Source organism: Periplaneta americana, chromosome 3 (assembly GCF_040183065.1).
Source record: "Periplaneta americana isolate PAMFEO1 chromosome 3, P.americana_PAMFEO1_priV1, whole genome shotgun sequence".
Classification (NCBI taxonomy): domain Eukaryota; kingdom Metazoa; phylum Arthropoda; class Insecta; order Blattodea; family Blattidae; genus Periplaneta; species Periplaneta americana.
The window spans coordinates 163557740-163574042 of NC_091119.1; the positions used below are offsets into that span (position 1 = coordinate 163557740).

At 34.7% G+C, this 16303-nt stretch overlaps 1 protein-coding gene across 2 annotated transcripts in view; it reads left to right on the forward strand.

Moving 5' to 3' along the window:
* LOC138696806 (TBC domain-containing protein kinase-like protein) overlaps positions 1 to 16303 on the forward strand; it is a 65790-nt gene that overhangs the window by 20676 nt on the left and 28811 nt on the right. For both annotated transcript variants that reach the window (XM_069822222.1, XM_069822223.1), the window contains exons 9-11: positions 2943 to 3120; positions 9210 to 9416; positions 14327 to 14488. In XM_069822222.1, the coding sequence (XP_069678323.1) occupies positions 2943 to 3120; positions 9210 to 9416; positions 14327 to 14488 (547 nt within the window). The remainder of the gene's footprint in view (positions 1 to 2942; positions 3121 to 9209; positions 9417 to 14326; positions 14489 to 16303) is intronic.

Sequence of the window (16303 nt, forward strand, 5' to 3'; positions counted from 1 at the left end):
GGAACTTTTTTTGCTTCTCTTTGTTTTTATTCTCATCCCTAAATTTTTGGCCATCGCTCTCGAAACACTCTGTATATGTTTGAAAGTGTGCAACATGTATATGACCACTTTCCTGTAGTGTGAGTTTGTCGAAGTCCACTTCAGGCAGTGCCTGGTTCACATGACTAGGGAAAGGATGTTTATTTTACATCTAATTTACTCCTTGAATATATCTTCGTTATATATTATTCATAACACTTGACCTATAAACATCTCTGTACCCAAGTTCTTCCTCAATAGTCATGGCCCGCTCCTGGAGTTCGCTGCCGCTGGAAATCAGGGGTAGTCTTCGTCCTCAGTCGTTTAAAATTAGGTTATTTTCATTAACACTAATATCTGGGTAATTGTACTATTCCTTTAGTTGTGTGAAGTTAATACTTGTATACCGGAATGTATTTTCCTGTTTCTGTTTATATTCATATGTATTCAATCTTTTATTTTATTTTATTTTTGTTATTATTTTTTAAGTTAATACTTGTATACCAGTATGTATTTTCCTGTATGTGCTTTGATCCTGGTTGAGTGAAAGAGAAGGCCTGGGCCTTAACTCTGCCAGGGAAAATAAAGCTATTATTATTATTATTATTATTATTATTATTATTATTATTATTATTATTATTGTTATTGTTATTGTTATTATAAACGAAATTCCTCCATGGAAATGGGTGATTCCAGAACGTAGCATACAAATTCCAGGAAATCATTCCAAAAATGATCCTCCATACATTCTTAAGTTCGTTGCCATGGAACTACTCTGCAGCACATAATTATAAGGATCATCTTCAAATTTATACAGATGGACTCTAAATCCTAATAATGGGACATCAGGAGCAGGGTATTATATTCCAAAATATCAAGAAAGTTATTTCATACCTTGTTCATCCTCCTCTAGTCTTGACACTGAATTGCTAGCTATTGATGCTGCTCTTCAGTGTGTTACTCAAATTTCTGAAAAATCTATGTGCATGCTTACCGACTCCAAGGGGGCTATATTTAATATAATTAAATATGTACCAAACCTATACGCACATAGAATTATTCGAATTCAGAAATATCTAAGTAAACTAAAAAACTCCAAAAGGAAATAACATTTCAATGGATACCTAGTCATTGTGGTATACCTGGAAACGAGAAAGTCGATAATATTGCAAAACAACAGGCATCTATAATGAACACTGATCAAAATACCCCTCATTTCTCGCGTAAAACAACAACTGAATAGACTACAGTGGACTTTTTGTTGTCAGCAAACAGCTGGATACATTAAGAAGATTGACTGATTATTATAAATAGACAGGAAAAGCAACAAACAAACAAACAAAACAAAGGAAAAACAGAATGGAGTCATGCATAAGAAATACCTTCAGTGTAAACCTAAGCTTTCATGGAATCAACCGAAGTCTTCCGAAGGGTACGAAGGGACTTTGCGTATGGCAGCCAGTCCCATGGGGTATGGATGCAGGAATCTCTGGTAGGGTAAAAGGACAAAAATGACATTTGGAATCGTTTTATTTTCGTACAACCTGTTAACATCATTTGTATAAGCTGTTTAACATCCTTCAAAGTAGTCTCCTAGGTTGTCCATGGTTTGTTGCTATCGGTGGGGAAAACGGAAAATGCTATTGGGTGCATGAGATTCACTAATGTGTGCTACCTCATGCCGAACTGCAGTTACGATGTCTTATATTTGGCAAAGCTTCTTGAATAAGATCGAAGTCTATGTATGCAGACGATACAGCTATTTATGCAACCCATCACAACATTAACATAGCCTCAAATCACCTTCAGGAAGCCTTAAACATCATATGCCCTTGGCTTGAAAATTGGCGCATCGCATTGAACTACAATAAATACGAAGCAATGATATTTACTTTGTGTCGTCCTAATCCTCCATGCATAAATCTTTCAACCAACGTGATACCGTGGAAACCAAAGGATGAAGCTGTAAAATATCTTGGAGTGCACTTAGATCGCCGTCTATTATGGAAACATACATCAATAACAAACTTAAATTGGCGTATTCAAGACTCGCTAAATTATATCCGCTCCTCAACAAGAAATCATCTCTAAAGCTACAAAATTGCATGCTACTTTACACATCTCTATTACGACCTCTACTGCTTTATGCCTGTCCTGTCTGGGGAGAAGCTGCAACAAGTGAAATTAAACACATCCAGTCATTTCAAAATAAAGTCCTACTAATTTCACTCAATTCTCCTTGGTTTGTCCATAACAGCCAACTACACAGAGAAACTGGTATTGACATAATCAAACAGTTTATTCATTCACAAGCTAAGAAGTTCTTTAACAACCTAGAAAATGTTCCAGGCACCATCCACTACTCTCTCGGAAGGAAGTCCATATTTCCCACCAGAATCAAGAGCCGACTTCCAATGGACCTCATATTATAATCAAAATTTATCATCACACCCACCTATGTAAATAATTATTTATTAACAATTATTTTTGTTCATTGGGAGAACAGGGAGGGTGTGGCAAGACCTCCCATCCCCAACACTGTAAACAACATCTGTGTCTGCTGTGTGAGGTCTAGCATTGTCATGTAAGATTATAGTGTTGCCTAATAGCTCTGGATGTTTTTCTCATACTGCATGGCAAATATAGTACCACAGAAATGAAGCGTAATACTATGCATTTACAGTTCATCCCTCATGAACTCATAAATTTTTTGTGTTGGAGCATTTTCGGCAAAAAAAAAATTAGTTACCATGACTTATGAATCAACCCTCATACTGCTTTGCATAATTTTTCTCTAGTTATATACTGTTGAAATAGAGAAGAAATGCAGAAAACACTATGAAATGATTTTATGTTGTAGCATTTGAGCATATGTGTGACATACAGAGTTTCATTTTCTTAATATCCCACCATTTTTCTTCTAGATCGAGGTTGACATTCCGCGATGTCACCAGTATGATGAATTGCTCTCATCATGTGAAGGACACCGCAAGTTCAAGCGCGTGCTTAAAGCTTGGGTAGTCAGTCATCCCCAGTATGTGTACTGGCAAGGATTAGACTCTTTGTGTGCACCTTTCCTGTATCTTAATTTCAGTAATGAAGGTGAGTCTAAGAGGCATCTCATTTTAAAAACTAACATCTTATTAAAATACAATATGATTGTTTTCAGTCCTTCAGAGCTACGTCACTTATTAGACAGTTTTTATGTATTTACATTAAAAATAGGCACAATCTCAAGGGAAAAAATGGAACTGCATTATAATCCACAGTTAATTCCCGATTTACCACGAAAATCGTCTGTAGCTGCATTTATAGTCCTGTCGCTCTAATTTCCGGCAGCCAATCGCGTTGCAGGTCGGCTACATTTAAACATGTGCGTCTTGTGATTCGCTTATGAAGACGTTATTCATTTCTTAAGGCTCGATAAATACTTAATATAATCGCCCGCCATTTTGGCTCTTTCGTTGGCGTTCGCAGAAAGCACATGAAGACGTTATTTGCCGCTCAATTATTTGCTGAATTACAGTGTGTGGTGTGCTTCAGTGGCTGGTCATGATAATATCTTTGAAAAATATTGGAGTGCAAGAGGTCAAATGACTTTATTGTCAAACGCCTGGCATTAGAAAACAACAACAACAGTGTGTTTGATTTATTATCATAGGAGCTACGACATGATAATGTTTAACGGTGTGGCAGATAGATTCCTCGTATGGTAGCTCGGCAACGAAAGAACAAAAATGGCGAACGATACTACCTACCTAGACTTTATAGAGCCATCATTTCCTAAGACGTAAACAAAGAGGTGGAGTCACGCCGGAAATAACAGCGTCGCGAATATAGATTGGCAACAGGCCATGATTGTTTGGCCAAGCACCTGCATAGAATTGGAATATATTAGTCCCCTAACTGCCCGTTGTGCAACTCAAACCAAGAAATGGATTCGGAACACCTCAAAATCTGTGCTTCAGTGGCTGGTCATGATAATATCTTTGAAAAATATTGGAGTGCAAGAGGTCAAATGACTTTATTGTCAAACGCTTGGCATTAGAAAACAGCAACAACATATTAAAAATAGGAAATACTGTTTTAGGCATTATTAGTACAATATTTTGAGCATGGGTTTATTGGGGCATTATTTGCAGTAAATTTCAAGATTCAGTTCATTGATAATAAATTGAGGTGCTGGATGTAATAACAGCATTTATGTAAAAGATTGGTTTTGAGAAAAAATACATGGAAATTTTAAAATTATTAGGAACAAAATCTTTACATTTGGTAATAATTAATCTTAAGTTAAGGTTTGTGGGGTTACATATTTATAAAATTAGAGATTTTATAATGTATAATATTTAAGAACAGCTATCTGTGCAATAATAGTATTAACAGGGTAATGCTGTTATTGCATACAGCTGCTCAGTTCCTTTACTGTCACCAAAAATATTGTGACTTGAGTTACAAATACAAATAGGTCTTTATTCATTTGTCCTTTTTCATTATGTTAACTGTGATATTAATAAATTAGTATTTATTAGTACATACAATACAAAATAAATACATATAATGGACGTATCGCACACCCATCCGAGCAAACTCGTATTTGTACTAAATGAAACCTAATGAAAATACAGTAAAATTACAAAATACAATACAGTTATTACAAAACAGGGATAATTGCGAAGATAAAAGTAGAGAATCAAGTCAAGAAGAGAATATTAGTTCGAATGAATAAGTGTATTGAAATTAAGAAAAAGAAAAAGGGACATGAATACTAACTTTGTTCTTAAATTTATTAAAATTAAAATTACCTAGATCAGAATTTATTACCAAATGGAGTTGTATAATCTTGGCCCATTACTCTGTCAGTGATTTAGTCCAGTGGTTGTGTAACATTTAGGTTCATCTAAAGGACATAACAGATTTCTTCTGGTAGAATAAACATGTGGTTCTTCTTTATATTTTTGACAATTTTTATGACATTTATTCAATTTGGAAAACCCTAAAATCGAAATAAATCAAATTTGTTGGATAATCAGTTGACTTCATTAAAGAAATTTTAATTATCCACTTTTGAAGCAGTATCTCTGGAGAAAGTGAAAATTTTGTTGTTTCTCCGCATCCGATTATGTCATCTGTATGACAGATTGAACCAAACATACATAAACTAATCACAGAATATTTGTAGGGATGTAAGAGCGAAGAATTACAGACTTATACAGACGTGGACAATTAGACTAAATTAATTATATGTGCAACGAAACTGTATTTATCGGTAGAAATAATGAACAAAAATGTATTTTGCACAGATATAATGAACAGAAAATTGAGTCTGGAGGTTACTAATATTTTGTGAACATTCCCTTATTCTTTATTAACACATTGATTTTGTCAGGGATGCTGGAAACCAAAGTTTGATACATTCTTTGAATATCAACATCATTTAGCCAGATATCAGACAGTGCTTAAATGAGTCCATGTGTGGTTGTAAGCCTCTTTTTGTTCACTTTCTTCTTCAGTATAGAACACAGATTTTCAATTTCGTTCATGTCCGTCTTCTTGCAGGCCACGGGAGAATATCTTCTGCAATATATAATTAAAACACCAGTAGTACCAACATAGCCAGAAAAAATACACTTAACCATTGATAAAATGTACCACAAGATGTAAACAATCATATTTACAACAATAGAGACTCTGTGAATTATACTGATAGTTGAAATGACGAATTATAGTATGTTTCCAAGAAAACGTTTTAGTCTAATAATTTGTCCACGTCTGTAAATTGTTTTACGAAGTCTGTTACATAAAGAAGAAATACATATGTTTATCCCACCTTAAATGCTGGTTAATAATAATTCCTAAATACTTCACTTGAGTAAATTTCTTCACTATAGAATATTATGAAATAAAATGTTAGATTAAAAAGCTTTTGTTTCAGTCTTCTCTGATACAGTTCTTTTATACTACCAGTACATTGATATTGGTGTCGTAATGTTTTTGCATTTGCTTTCTTAGAGTTGTTTTGAATGGTACTGAAGACTTTCCTACAATTGGCTCCCCTCATTACCCTACAATTTAAGTTGTTTTTGTTGTTGTTTTCTAATGCCAGGCGTTTGACAATAAAGTCATTTGACCTCTTGCACTCCAATATTTTTCAAAGATATTATCATGACCAGCCACTGAAGCACAGATTTTGAGGTGTTCCGAATCCATTTCTTGGTTTGAGTTGCACAATGGACAGTTAGGGGACTGATATATTCCAATTCTATGCAGGTGTTTGGCCAAACAGTCATGGCCTGTTGCCAATCTAAATGCAGCTACAGACGATTTTCGTGGTAAATCGGGAATTAACTGTGGATTTTGATGCAGAGAGTTCCATTTTTTCCCTTGGGATTGTGTTATCAAATTTTGTTTGTTGAAGTCTAAGTATGTAGATTTAATAAATCTTTTCACAGAGTAATACGTAGATTTAGTAACAGGTCTGTAAGTAGCAGTGCTGCCCTTCTTTGCTAAAGCATCCGCATTCTCGTTTCCCAGGATTCCACAATGGGATGGTATCCATTGGAATACAATTCTTTTATTGAGTGATATTAATTGAGAGAGCATTTTAGTTAGTTCTGCTGTTTGAGATGAAGGTGTGTGTTCAGAGACTATTGATAGAATAGCTGCTTTGGAGTCTGACAATATAACTGCATTCCTAAATTTATTGATGTGGCATAGAAGATTCCTGAGACTTTCACTTACTGCAATGATTTCACCATCAAAACTTGTTGTTCCATATCCAATAGATCTATAAAGTGAGAAGAGACAGCACGTAACACCTGCACCGGCACCTTGTTCTCTGGAGATCAAGGATCCGTCGGTGTATAAATGAAGAGAGTACCTAATATTAATTGTCTCTGAAGACAATTGTTTCAGTATTTCAGTGTTTACTTCTGATTTCAGTATTTCTTCTGTAAGTTGTTGCTGTTCCATTGGCTATTATGTGAAATTTTTCCTTTAATGCTCTGGCATCCCAATACAACTTGAGAAAATTTCTCAGTTTTTGGTGGGTTGAGTCAAGTCTCTGATAATGGGGGTAGATGTTCTTTGTTCATCACAGAAGTTCGGCAAATTGGGAACTTATTAGACTGATAGATGGCTACTCTGTGAAGGTGTTCATCCAAACAATCATGTTCAGTCTTCAATCTGAACTCTGCCACTGCTTCCTTTCTGAGTTTTTTCTTGTTAGTGTTACAAAAGTCATGGATGTTTTCGATAGCTAGGATACTTCTTTGTTATGTATGCAATTTGTTTTTTTTTTTTTTTGTTTCTTATTAATTTCTTAAATGTATCTGGAGTCTGGAGCAAGTTTTTCCCAACTATAAGGCACATGTCAGGCAATCTATGGCGAATTCTCGGCCTTATCTCGCCAAATATCATCTTGCTACCACCAATCCCATCGATGCTAAATAACCTCGTAGTTGATACAGCGTTGTTAAATAACCAAGTAAAAAGAAAAATATCTGGAGTGAAACGTTTTTCGTTTGTGTAAATTTTTCTTTCTTTCTTGACTAAGGTATTGGTTATTTCATTTCCTCTCAAACCAACATTCAAACGAAACATTTTAAAATTCCTTTTCAGAACGAAAAGTTACATTTGTTCAGATCAAATTTCTGCACATTTAAAGGACAAAACAAATTATTTTAATTATTTGTTATCATAATACACTGCTCTCTTAAACTGATTGAGCATATTAAGAATTAAATCAATGGCTTTCACAAAACACGCTACGAAATGTTTGATATAAAACAGTTTTTATCTCAAAAAGGAAACGAAAACGAGCAAATACACTCAGGGACAAAAAAACCGGACACTTTAATATTTGCTGGTATTTTGCAAAACATTATCTTCTCATACAATATTATGATAGCCATCTGTTGTTATGGAGACGTGTATAAATTGATTGTTTTTTGTTTTATAAACAAGCCATTACAACAAAATATTCCAATTTTGCTTTCGGAGTCTCAGCTATAACAATTTTGTCTCAACCATTTTGTGCTTTATTATCGTTATCATTCGTTATTTCTTTATTTTTACATTTTCTGAGTTTAAGTGGGGTTGTAACATTTGTCTTAAAACAATATGCATCGAGTTGAACGACTGTGTTTTGCAAATGATCACAGGGATTGGAAAAATGGACAGTGGAGCTGTGTTCTGATCACAGATGAGTCCCGTTTCAATCTGTGCTCACCTGATGGACGTGAAAGAGTTTGGAGAAGGAGGGGAGAACGATTTTCACAGTGTTGCATTTCCGAAAATGTGCTGTATGGAGGTGGTGGAGTGATGGTTTGGGCAGGAGTGTGTACGGATGCTCGTACAGAGTTGGTTTTTGTTGAAAATGGAAGACTAACAGCTGATAGGTATATAAGTGAATGTTTGGCTGATCATGTTGTGCCATTTGGCTAATTTGTAGGCAATAATTTTGTTTTAATGCATGATAATGCATGGCCGCATATTGCCCATGCGGTCAGAGATTATCTCCAAGAAGTGGGAATCCATGTTCTTCATTGGCCAGCAAGGAGTCCAGACATGAACCCAATTGAACACGTGTGGGACATGCTGGGATGGCGTGTTAAGAATAGACGACCGAGACCAGAATCGTTACAAGAGTTGAAGCGAGCACTTGGCGAAGAATGGGAACTTATTCCTCAAGAAGACATTGCTAACCAAATTGAGAGCATGCCAAGACGTATGGATGCAGTTATTCAAGCCAGAGGGGGTAATACCCGTTACTAAAAAGAGTTTTTAATGTTTAAGGCACCATAAAATGAAAAAACAGTTAGACCAAACGATGCCATAGTTATACACCCTTTGTAATTTTTTTGTAAATTTTCTCATCAGAGATTTTTTTTTTTTTTCAAATGTTGTGGTATAAGGTGCTAAATGAAACATTATTTTGTTTAAATGGGTTTTGTTTCATTTTGAAATAATTGGCAACAAAATACAAGCAATTATAGAAGTGTCTGGTTTTTTTTTGTCCCTGAGTGTATTATATTTAACTTTGTTTGAAATATCTCAAAGAATAAGCCTCTGAAATTAATGACATTACGATTCACCCTGTATAATTTATTTTATGTACTTAATGAATTACTGTTATTGATTGTTGCCCATTACATTTACTTTACATTGATATAATTTTTTTTTTATCTTAGCTCAAGCATTTGCCTGCTTATCAGCTTTCATTCCGAAGTATCTACACAACTTTTTCCTGAAGGACAACTCTGCTGTGATTCAAGAGTATCTGGCCAAGTTTTCTCACCTCATAGCATTCCATGATCCAGCATTAGCAAATCATTTGGCAGGAATTAGCTTCATACCAGAGCTCTTCGCCATTCCATGGTTTCTTACCATGTTCTCACGTAAGTATAGTTATTTATGATTATAGAGTTCAGTTATTAAACAATATTTCTGTTAAGATATTAGTGACCTGTTTAAGAATTAGCAGTCCTTTTGTTGTGATCATAAATGAGTAATCCATTGGCAAAAGTCATTATATCCACTTGACATTTTTTTTTGGCTAGAATAAAAAAAACTTGTATCGTTTTTCTTATTCAAGCTATCAAAAAGATATTTTTTTAGAAGAAAAAAAAAGATATAAAATATTTTTTTTAGTTAAAAACCTGTATAATATCTGTAGTGCTAGGGAAAAGTGGTACATGTCAAAAATGTTAATTTTACAGGGTAAGGAAAAAACTGTCTTCACATTGGTTTATGTCGATTTGATTTTGTTCTGTATGAATTATTGTAATGGGAGAAATACTTATGTCTCTTTTTCCAAGCGAGCAGTTGTTCCGTAAGTTGTCAATAAACTAATAAATTTTTTTTGTGGAAATTGGCTTATGCCACTTTTCCCAAGCATTGCAGATATGGCATGAGAAGTACAATTTATATTTATTAAAATAAAATGCACTTGACTAGTTTTGTGGCTGGATAAAGGATTTAGCTGAGTTTGAAACTGAAGTGTCTGCCATTTTTATTTTCTGTACAAATGCGAATACAGTTAATTCTTGGCAGTGACAGCGCTACGCGTTGGCAAAGGAGGACGCCTGCCCAACCAAAAATTTTTCTGCCCACCCTTTCACCCACCCTGAAAGAACAATTAATACATTTCAAATTTAATAAATCTTGCGCAAAGTACTAACAGTAGTTTATTATTTGTTACTTTCTAAGTCATGCATTTATTAATGATTGAACATATTCATACAGTAGAACCCCGATTATCAGTCACTCTATTAACCAATTGACGTATTATCCAACTGTCTCTCGCTTTTTGTTTTGCTACAGAAACATTTGAAGTAGCTGGACTACTACTTTACATTGTATTAGTACGTATTTTTTCTAGAGAGTGTTATTACATGTCTTTTCACTTACAAAGTATGGTCTACTCAATTTCTGTATAAAATGTACTCCAAAATGTCAAAAGAAAGCGTGTTGTGCAGTGGCGATTTCTCTTAAGGAGCACAGGAGCAGTGCACCACCTCTTCAAATAACACATGTTTTTAAAGTTATATCAATGAGCTACAATAGACTATGTGAGCGACATAATTCTTTATTATAATATCGTACTATGTAAAAATAACACTGCACGTGTCCTGTTCTTGTTGACGCCTGGGACTTACGTTTACCGCTCGACACTTACGGCACACTGTTCCATTCGAGCATGCACAGTAGTACTGTTTCACTGGCAGGCTTTGGAGCATAGTAGGGAGCCAGTACAGTGTGCGTAGGCGGGGTTAAGAGCACTTTCAGATGTGTTCTCAAGCTGTCTGCAGTAGCTGTTGGCCCGTTCTATCATAAATATTGCAATGAATAATGTGCAAAATCTTTTAAAAATGTAATTTTCTTTAAGAACTTTACACGAAAAGATAAAAATAAAGAAGATGGGTAGACGTACACAGGAATTAAAATTATAAGTGATGAAGAACAGTAATAGAGAAGTGACAAGAAAATTCAACATTCAGACTTACGAAAAATACAATATGTGGCTGCAATATAAAAGACGCTGCATTTTGTTTTCCTTGCCTATTGTTCGGCGGCGAACATTCATTGACAAAAACAAGTAGGCTACGTGTTATGAATTTTATTTACTTTTCTGTTTGAATTTAGGACTGTGCGCAGTAACTAAATAATTTTGATTATCGTTCTGTAGGTATGATTGATTTGAAGCACATGAATGAAAGAAATAAAAACACGATTCTTCAGCTGCACACTCAACAATAATGTTAAATTAGCAATTTTGGGTCAAACAAACATACAGACACAATTGGATTCAATGAGACTGTCGAACTTCACAATGATAAAGTTACCAAGAACAGATAAGTGCGTGCGGTTTTGTGGAGCTTCTGAGTTGACTTTAAGAGGTCACGAAGATGGAAACTCATCTTTAAACGTTAGTTTTTTTCTTGGCCTCGTCAATTTTAGTTCTGAATTAGACGCACTCTTAAGGAACATTTGGAAAGAGGAACAGTGTTTAAAAGTACATCAAACACTATACAGCATGAAATCCTTGAAGCCATTTTTATGTATGCCATAATGAGATTTCAAAGAAATAAAGAATGCTGCTGACTTTTAGCAGTTAAGGCTGATGAGACGACACATGTTTCGAATGCTTGTGAATGTGTGAACTGTGTTATAAAACGTAATATAGCGAAAATAGTATTATTTACGGTGTACTGCATAGAAAGTGAACACTTTACTTTGCTATTACTGGACGTACATAGGAAACTGATTAACTGCAATTTCTTGACTAACAAAATTACGTAAATCTATACCTATATAACATATATTAATAGTTATGTCGTAGTTAGTACCAATAATAATAATAATAATAATAATAATAATAATAATAATAATAATAATAATAATAATAATATGATAATCATAATAAATATTTATGCACCACCAGGATTATTTATCACCACATGCCGTGGTGTTGTGCTAAGTATCGAAAAAAGTGCAAATAGAGTAGTTTGGGGAAAGAGAAACTGTGGCTCATCTCGCATCAGAATACGAGATTGGTGTTACAATTATGCGCGATTTAATAAAAAATCAAGGATGGAGTGTATAAAGTATGTAAATCTACAACATGAGATCTCTACTGTTCCTATCTTTCCACTGACAGCCATTACAAGGAGTTTCCTTTCCCCTTAAAAACCAGTCGTTGACAACCAAGCTTGAATGGGTGAACTTCTGATCCACTGCCTCGCAAGTTGAACACAAGATAACGGAGGAAATTACGAAAGTACAAGTATTGTTCACTTAATTTACGAAAATATTTTGTGATATGGATTATCCGATTTTTTTCGATTAACCGTTCAGTTCAATCCCTTCATTACTACGGATAATAGAGGTTCTACTGTACTTCTGCTTTGATACTGCATATCTATATATTTAATTTGAACTGTGGCGGAAAATTTTATGAAAACTATACATCCTGAGGTTGCGTGATGTCTCAATCGAAAGCTAATAATACTAATATTGCGGGAAAATCTAAATGGTTTGTAGCAAAGTTCATAGAAGCTTTACATTTAAAAAATATGTACGACAGTCGCAGTAAAGCGTGTACCGTAGGACATATTGCAGTTCGTTTCGTAGTGTTGAGCAGAGGGCCATGGTTCACGTAATGTACTTTATCTTCATTTGAGTTATTAATGCAGCTTTTTGAGGTTTCTTGAAGGTCATGAATAGTGTCAGTAATGTGGGACTTTGTGTATAGAAAATAATGAAATTTCAAACATCGTGTTTCTTTAAAACGTTCACAAATGTAATTATCAAAGCCTTCTGTACATGCGAGAAGTTGACGTCACAATATCATCCTTTTCGAGATCTTGATAATAATAGTTTGTTCATTTTTCAACTGTCACGTATTTTTTTCGTGCTTCAATATAGTACGTGTGTTTTTTATCTGGCATTACTTAAAAAGTAATAGTGTTGTTACAATGTGAATTTAGTTCTTCTTTATTAGTCCATTATTAAGAGTGTAGCTGGTCGACCAAGAAAATGTGGTAGAACGTTTAGAAATGTAACTGCATTAAGAACTCATAAACGACTATGTAGTCCACACCTTTGGAGTAATGGTCAGCGCGTCTGGCTGTGAAACCAGGTGGCCTGGATTCGAATCCCAGCCGGGGCAAGTTACCTGTTTGAGGTTTTTTCCGGGGTTTTCCCTCAACCCAATACGAGCAAATGCTGGGTAACTTTCGGTGCTGGACCCCGGGCTCATTTCACCGGCATTATCACCTTCATATCATTCAGACGCTAAATAACCTAGATGTTGATACAGCGTCGTAAAATAACCCAATAAAATAAAAAAAAAGACTATGTAGAAAATGATGTTTGTAAGAACGTTCCAAGAAGTGAAATGATGCATGAAGACAGTATTACTTATTACGATGTAGAAATTAAAAAAAATATGTGTGCCCATCGCAGCAAAAACGAATACCGTAGGACATCTTGCAGTTCATTTCCTAGTGTGTTGTGCAGAGGGCCGTGGTTCACGTAATGTACTTCATCTTCATTTCAGTTATAAATAAAGCTGTGTTAGGTTTTTTGAAGGTCTTGAATAATATCAGTAATGTAGGATTGTGTGTATAGGAATTTTATTGTGGTTTTCAATCTCTATCAAGCAGCAGTTGCTGCTACAAGCCACTAGTAAATAATTAATGACAATAGCTTGGTAGAACTTATCAAAGAAGCATTTGGCTTTAATTTAACATTCTGCAGATTTTCAAATCCCAAAATTGGGACACCTTGCAAAGAGTGATAGTAAATGAATTGTGAACTTTTTATATAAATTTACGTAAGAAATATTAATACCCAATAAAATAAAAACAGAATCACGACAAAAACAACACAATGCAATACAAGGATAAAATAACATAAAACTTAAAAAATTACTATCAATTGTTTTAGAAGGAAGTCAGTTGTGAGACTTTCATTATAAATTCCGTCTGGTCTGGTTGCTTTTTTGTCTTTTGCCTTGAGGATGGCTGCTCTTACTTCCACTATGCTTATATCAGTTCTTCGTCATATGACTCTGGCTCTTTGATTTGGCATGCGATGGTTAGGTTACCTCTGTTGAGAAGGGAGAAGTGTTTTTCCCATCGCTCCATTGGAATCTGTGGCATTTCTGGTCAACTTTCTTCCAAGGGCAATTTCTAAAGATCTAATGTGCGCTAGTAATATGGTTTATTGTAATGCTTTTTGTTGCTATTTTACAATATACTTGACTAGTTTGAAACAAAATTTTATATTTCTTTTTTTCTTTCAGATGTTTTTCCATTGCATAAAATATTTCATCTTTGGGACAAACTGCTGCTTGGAGATGCTTCATTCCCTCTTTATGTTGGATTAGCGATTCTTCACCAACTTCGAGACACATTACTGGCATCTGGATTCAATGAATGTATTCTTCTTTTTTCTGATTTACCAGGTGTGTAGAAGTTGTTATTATTGTTATTAACTGTCTTATTAAACTGTTATACAGAACTGGTCTGGTCCATGGTGCGAATTAACGGGTAGGATGGGGAGATTTTCCCACGTTAGAGTTATCCTTCTCTCATAAATTCATGTTAACATCCCTGCCAGGGATAACTTCTATCCTTCCCTCACAGAATATAAGTGTTTTAATACGAGTATACTAATAAAGTACAGTAAAAGTAAGCAAAGAAAATAATATCTATATGTATAATTTGAACTGGTAATGAAAATTACGGGAAAACGGCTGGACGGATTTTAATAAATGACCCCTCATTTTGAAGCTTGGAACCCAAAGTTTTTTAGAAAAATAGTAGTTTTCAGTGAAATGTCAATTTTCCTACATCATTTTCCTATTTTCCAAAATCCATCTTTCGTCAGTTTTGAGAAGTAATTAATTGCATTTCAGAATAAATCAAAACACACACTACAATAAACAGTAGACTATTACACGAAGGCCATGACTTATAGGATTGCTGACATACTTAGAGTTCAGATGGGTCAGATTCTTTCACATCATAATGCCAATATGTCGATCTTCATTTGTGTAATTTTTTGGTAACGTATAAAAATAATTTACAGGTCTGATTCTCTGGTCTGTAGTTTTCCAAGTACAGCTGTGTATTCGATATTAAGAACTACAAAACTTAAGAATGTTTGGTGACATTATTACCATTAAAAATAAAATATTATTATATTTAATGCAACACATAATGGTATACTGATGATATGAAAGTGAAATCTTTTGGGGCCTTAAGTAAGTAGATGCAGAGAAAGAAGATTTTATATTAGATCTTCATTTCTATAATATACTGAAAACTATAAAACTTACGTAACAGCGTGGTCGATCGACGGATGTTGCGTCAACATTTGTTGAGACTATAAATTAGGAATGCCTATAACATCGACATCAATGTGAAGTTTCGATTTTATGCACGAGAACGTATAATCTCATAAACTTCTTTCCATCTGACTGTAGATAATTATTTGAAGAGAAGTAATATAATGATAACGAGATACTAAGCTTATTGTTATGAACTGAACACTACTTGTATTAAGTTGTAGGATATGTGGAAATCAAACCACAGTATAGAGAACATATCTCTATACTGTGATCAAACAGTTGTTTTCTTCCTGCTCACAAGGAAGTAATGCCATTGTTTAAAACTTCTGTCATACATAATTTTGACGTATAATGGATAAACAATTGATCCTCACTACTTTTCCCGCCAAGAGAGCACCTCCTTCTTCTAGTTAGGCCTCCGTCTTTCAGTTGCTGACTATAGTAGTCGTGACAGCAGGTTGCAACTTACACGCTTGGCCAACTTATTATGAGATATAATTATTTGGAAGTGTACGTTAGATTTACGTATCAATAGTATTAATAGAAAATTTTCTGTTAGTGCAGTTTATTTATTCCCTTAAGTGTGTTTTATCTAACAAAGTAACACTGGATGAAAACTTACGTGGTGATCGACACTACTCTGCAGATCATAGATGAAAGTTCAGATGATGATGCTGATGATGACGCTGAAGGCAATGTAGAGATTGAATATGAAACTTGTGACAATGACAAGGATCTAAGATACAGTAGGAGAGATTGAGAATCACGTAGAAAGCAAGTGAATGGAGAAGAGAAAGAAAAGGAAAGGAGAAGGAAGGGAGAAGGGAGGGAAAAGGAAAGGAGAAGGAAAGGAAAGGAAAAGGAGAAGAAGGAAAGGAAAGGAGAAGAGAGGGCATGAGGGCATGAGGGCAGAGGGCATGAGGGCAC